This window comes from Monomorium pharaonis, chromosome 4 (genome assembly GCF_013373865.1).
Source record: "Monomorium pharaonis isolate MP-MQ-018 chromosome 4, ASM1337386v2, whole genome shotgun sequence".
In the NCBI taxonomy this organism is placed as follows: Eukaryota; Metazoa; Arthropoda; class Insecta; order Hymenoptera; family Formicidae; genus Monomorium; species Monomorium pharaonis.
In genome coordinates this window covers 20,442,664-20,448,886 of record NC_050470.1, presented here as the reverse complement: position 1 = coordinate 20,448,886, position 6,223 = coordinate 20,442,664, and the positions used below count along the sequence as shown (strand labels likewise).

The following is a 6,223-nucleotide window of genomic DNA, read 5'->3' as shown; positions in this document are numbered from 1 at the left end:
TACCAGGTAATCATGTGTCTATCTTCATTTCTTTTCTTAAATAAATAAAGACAGACACATGATTACCTGGTAGGTAAGTTTACTAAGAAGTTGGAACAACTGGCCCTTAGAGTTGAATTTTTGTAGAGATGTTTAGTCATAGGGAATAATTTTCTATAGTATTTTATATTAATATATATATTTTCGTGTCGTGTTTTTTGATCCGTCCTTGTATGTATTTTACCATGGAAAAAACTCACTAGCACTAAAATCTTTGTTAAATACAATAACTTAAGTAATTATAAATTGAATTAAATTTTGAAGACAGATTGTAAAGAGAGGAGAGGGAGAAAGGGCCTCTCTCCTCTCCTTAGGAAAGGGAAAAGAGAGCTTTTTTTTTCAAGTAAAAAACATAATATGTATTTTTTTATCTTAGTACGTACGTATATACATTAATAAAAATGGAAACTGTCTTACGATCTAATGCAACATGACGTTATAATAAGCACAATAATGATATAATACTTAAAAAAACATCAAACATCTTTTAGCTTCAAAATTTAAATTATAAGCTACTTAAACACATGTAACTTTAAACAATAATTGTATAAGTGTGTATTTAAATTTGCTGTTGCATTTATAGAGAATTATAATTATTTATTGTTTAATATATTTGTGCACAATTGATGTAAAAATTGTTTAATATTTATAAGATTTTTTTTCAGAAGTTACATTACTTTAGAGAGATAGCAAGTTGTACTTTTATTGATTGAGAGAAACTCAAAGGCAATTATGTTGTAAACTATTAATTTAAAAACAATTTCTGTCTTAATCAGGCATAAAGTTATCACATTATTAACATAGAGTTCTTTTTTCAAAATGTACACAAATATCTTGAGTTTTATCGAAGGAAAACATCAATTATTATATGGAAAGTTATTTTGCGTAATTTTTAAAAATTATATATATTTTTTCACCGATTGTATACTTTTCTTCTCCATCTTCTTTCCAGGTACTACGTTTATCATTTAAACTGTTATAATGCTAGTTCACAGAGTTATTTTCATTATCAGTAGCAAATAATTTCTCACATCACTTCCATTCCACCGTTTTGTGTATTCTCTGTAAAACCTAATGTAGATGTAGGTGCATCCTGCGACGTGTCTTCTAACGCCGGCGCATCAATGCCCTCGGGAAGATTATTCGCCGTTCCAGTCGGACAGTCATCCCAATTGATTTTAAATCTAGTAACACGAGGCTTGTCGCCAAGTATATTCCTTTGAACCTTATCGAATTGTGGCTGCGGAGGTGGATTCTCCCGAAGTTCTGGATCTGTATATTCGTTATTTATAAAGTAGCCCACGCGAACAAATTCATGACCTCTGTATGAACAAGTTAGTAACACAACAGTTACGCCTAAAGCATCATTGACAGGGATCCTGCTTACATCAGGTGGATCAGCCTAATGGCAGAAAGAAAAAAGAAATAATCAGAAATGATAACCATTTAACATCAAATTAGATCAATTAATAATATGGAACACATGGATTTATATCTGCTGATTCATATCTTACCTGAAATACAAACATATGTCTCCCTTCAGGGATTGGACCAACATAAATGGTATCTAAGACTTGATCAAATTCCTCCGACTCTGCACTGCCTACATATATCATCTTCCATTCCAAATCTAAAAGAATATCAATATTATATATTAATAAATAGTTTCTCTGCATATGTACATATACATAAAAATATAACATTAAATTCTAGAGAATTGAAACAACTAAAATGCTAAATTGAAATAACTAAAATAAGTCAAATAAGGTTTAGTACTCTTAATTTACCTTATTAAGAAGTTAGACCACCATGGAATTTTCAAAAAATTGAAAAAAATTTTTTTGGCTACCTTAAGATATCAAAAATAGTATGTAAGTGGTCCCAATACAAAAAAAAATTTTTAATGGTGTTTATGAGGCCGTATTGCCGAGCGCCTTGGAGTGCGCTCGAGTAGTCAAATAATTCTCTCATTGACGAACAGAACAAAACAGGCTCATAGAGACTTTAAATCACTAAGGAAAGAAGAGGACAAAAATGTCGATCCAAAATGGCAACTATACATAGTGCCGAAATAGCAGATTAGTGGTAAATAAAAATTTTATTTTATTTACAAAATATCGTTATTTAAAACTTTAAACACGTATTTTTTGAAACCATATTTTTCAAATTGGGCAGAACCATAACTCTGTCAAATCTTTATTGATTTATTTGAAATTTTTACTATAGCTTCAAAATAGGATTTTTCACCAAAGTACATACGGATTTTTAATTTTATTGTAAACTTTGTTATAAACAATTTTCACGTAATTTTTTCTCTAAAAATAAATTTTTTTTTATATGTATGCATTTTCGCAAAAAAGGGAAAAATTTTTCAGTATGTTTTTCAACAAAACATGATGTTTAGATCTTAAAAGTTTTTCGGAGAAGGGGGATTTTAAGATGCTCTTGAGCATCGAAATTTTGCTAGTAAAACTGTGTTGTAAGTCTGTCGGCGCGCAGTTTAAATGAAGCTAAGAAATTTAATTTAATTTAATAGAAGTAAAAATTATATTCATCACAAAGATCCGATGCAGACCGTTAGGCGATTTACAATCCATTAATGTTTAACAAATACCGATCGGAAGAATTAATGTACTAATAAAATTTATTTTATTTTTATTTTCATCACTTATAAAAAATATATCTTACATATAGAGAATATGTATATATAATGTACAAATAAATAAATAAAATTTTTTAATTAATATTAGACTTTATTATGTATATAGGTATATAGGTATATAATAAAACCCAAAACAAAAACAAATTAAAAATAAGAAAGATACTATATATATAAATTAGCTTTAGAATTATTAATTACAAAAATAAAATCCCTTAAGATTCTATTCTCAAACATCACAATTATCTTAAATTTATCTTTAATTTTTAAATATTTTTATATTTAATATTTTAATCTTTGTGGAAATTTCTAACATTTGAGTACAATTTTCTTAGTACAATTTAGTTTCCCAAAAGTTAGAAGTATTGATAATTATTATTCTGTAATAATTCTTTGATAATCCACATATATAATAAATAATAATCATATAAGCAAGCTTTATTTAATAAAAATGTTTCTAAAAAAATATATTTGTTTTAGAAAGTTGATACATAAATGTTACTTTCTATAGTTAGAAAATTATTAGAGGAAAGGCATCAAATTTGGAACATTACTTTGTTTTTGGACAATATTTCTTAAATAATAGAAAAATAATTGAAAATATGAATACAAATCAGAAAGTATCTTCTGTCAAATAGTATAGTAATTCTTATAATACTGTTTTGTATTTTTAATAATTAATGTTTTCGTGACACGTGTTAAAAATCTGAAAAATGAGTGCCTAATTTGGAATTTGTATGCGATCGAAGTATTAATATTATATTTTATTGATTTATATATCTTATTCTGTGTTGTGTAGTCTTACAGACTCAATGTTATTTCATTAGGTTTGCCAAAGAGACAGAATCGTGCAAGTATAATTCTCACTTTTGACAAACTCGTTTTTACATAGATTTTATATAAAAAAGTATATGAATGTACAAAATATAGGTTTTTATTTCTTTAATTAACTAAACATATCTTTATTTTTATCGGTATTCATTTGATGCAATATTTAGTTTCCAAAACATAAGAGAGTTCTAATTTAGAAAACTGTTCCAAATTTGATGTCTTTCCTCTATATGTTATAATAAATCAAATTGATGTGTTATATATGTTATAATCTGATTTTTATAAAAATAGCCTACATAACAGCACACATCTTGGTTACAAAGTTTTAATTGCCAAAAATATTGCTGTTGATTCTAATTTTTTTTATTTCTGATATTTTTTAAACATACTCTAAGCATGAAATATCTTTTTAAATGGCAAATTCAATAGTAGGCTTTATTTAGAGATTGGTATTATTTAACTTGGATACCTTATATTCTATAAAAGTATGACAAACAAAAACTTTAATTATTAGAGCATCCTTTTCATAAAAAATAATTATGTACTTTATATAATCAAGTATATTACCACAGATAGCAAGGTGTCTGTATTGTTATTAGTACATAGCTTGCAATCATGCATTGCTATTAGAATTGTAACTAATGAGTCTAATTTGTTGACAAATCAATGCTTTTAAAATGACAATGTGTATATAGCCACTTGTCAACAACTTGCTAGCAATTTATTGTTTAAAATTGTACAATTAAAAATTGATGCTATTACTGTTATGTTGGAAGAATTTATAGGATCGCGTAATGCTGTCATTGCCAACAAGGTGAAATAATTTTGCTACTATCTTACTGTCGTTGAAGTACTGATAATTATATATATATATATATATATATATATATATATATATATATATATATATATAATTTTGCTATGTTTGTCAATATTTTCAAGTATATGGACATTGTAACATGCAGGCAACAATACACATACATACATATGTATATATGTATTGTTATGTGCATGTGCCAGTGTCCATATAATTGAAATTATTGAAGCAAACATATAGCAAAATTACCAGAATCATAAGCAATCATAAATTCGCGCAATTTTGCTGAGTTTATCACGTTTGGTTATATAGGAAAAATACTTATAACTTGTAGCACATCATGGCAATCGTGAAATTAACCTAAACCTAAACCTAAACATAGAATATACATGCGAGAATCTCGCATAAATAGAGCAACAATGTCGGACCGTCATATACACAAGATCGAAATTCGCACCTTCTTTCAATTCCTCGATGCATTCGAACGTGACCTCGAACTGGAACGGATTCAGAAACGGCGAGGGATTGTCCAGAACAGCGACGTTCGCTAATTGTACCTTTGCCATGATACAGCTCGTAAATTTAGAAAGTTCAAACAACGAAGTGGATCCTAATAAGCACGCAAAAAGATTCTGTGGCACAACGCGATATAACGTGTAACGTGTGCCTGCGTTCAACGTGATTATCCACACTACAGCCCACTACAGTCGTAGGTCCACGAGCCGACAGATAAACAACTTCATCGCAGCACGCTGGGTAATTTGGCGGCAAACGAATCGAAGTACGCTTCCGGTACTACGCGACCATTAAAAAGCGACTGTTCGATGAGTGAAATAATATAATACATTATTCACACAGACGCGAGTGTGATAAGAAATTCGCGCTATAATTATAGAGCAACATGCGCACGAGGTATATTTTCATGTTATAGGTGGTTATAGCGCCTTCACTATATACAATCATCGACATATAGAATGGACTGAGCATTGCGATGGGCAAGCGCGCGCCTGCTTTAGAGTGAGAGGTACTACACCTGAGGCCTATGTTTGTCTCTCTTGCAAGCTTCTGATTTGTTATTTCGTCCTCCTCCGTGAATGGAGGGGGACGAAATAACAAATCAGAAGCTTGCAAAAGAGACAAACATAGGCCTCAGGTGTAGTACCTCTCACTCTAAAGCAGGCGCGCGCTAACCTATCGCAATGCTCAGTCCATTCTATATGTCGATGTATACAATATTGTTGATTTTGCATTTTATGAACGCTCAAAAGGCGCATGTCATGTGGTCTGTTCTTTTTCGCTGCACTGCTGCGCTGATGCAACAAGTTAGGCCGAAATCACATGGTGCGGAATAGAGCTGCGGAATAGAACGTGCGTCATAGAAGCAGCCATTTAGAGCTTTGCCGCATTAGAATGCATTAAAGACCTATAACACTGATCTCATTAAAATGGATATGGCATACCCTAATAATCTGAGGTAAAAAAGTGTGACCAATAGAATACTGGAAGCCATTAAAGTTGTAGTCAGCGTACACGCTTTTGGCGGAAAATTTGAATGACTAACACAAAATATATGTGTTAAATAAGATATATTGTAAAAATATAAAATATGATTATAATGTAACCAGTAAAAATGAATTAAAAAATTAATTAATTTACAAAATATATTAAAATGTATATGTTTAGTAATTTGAAATGTTCTAAAATATTAATCTGGAATGTGTTTATTTGAATTTTTATAATATTGTTTTATATCATACATATAACATTTAATATTATGTATTTTTTTATAATTATAAGTGACATTTGTAAGTGACTTTATAACAAATATTTTGTAATATTTAAAAAAATATTTGGTAATATATAACATTTTTATGTAT

The 6,223-nt window shown here is 29.2% G+C and overlaps 1 protein-coding gene across 1 annotated transcript; it reads right to left on the bottom strand.

Annotated features, from left to right (window-relative positions):
• Positions 1–370: 370 nt before the first annotated feature.
• On the bottom strand, positions 371–5,267 carry LOC105838217 (histone chaperone asf1). Its single transcript, XM_036285828.1, has 3 exons — positions 4,804–5,267; positions 1,554–1,669; positions 371–1,441 (listed from the first exon to the last, which is right to left on the bottom strand). The coding sequence occupies exons 1-3, from the start codon at positions 4,910–4,912 to the stop codon at positions 1,067–1,069; spliced, it is 600 nt and encodes a 199-aa protein (XP_036141721.1). The 5' UTR covers positions 4,913–5,267; the 3' UTR covers positions 371–1,066.
• Positions 5,268–6,223: the final 956 nt, after the last annotated feature.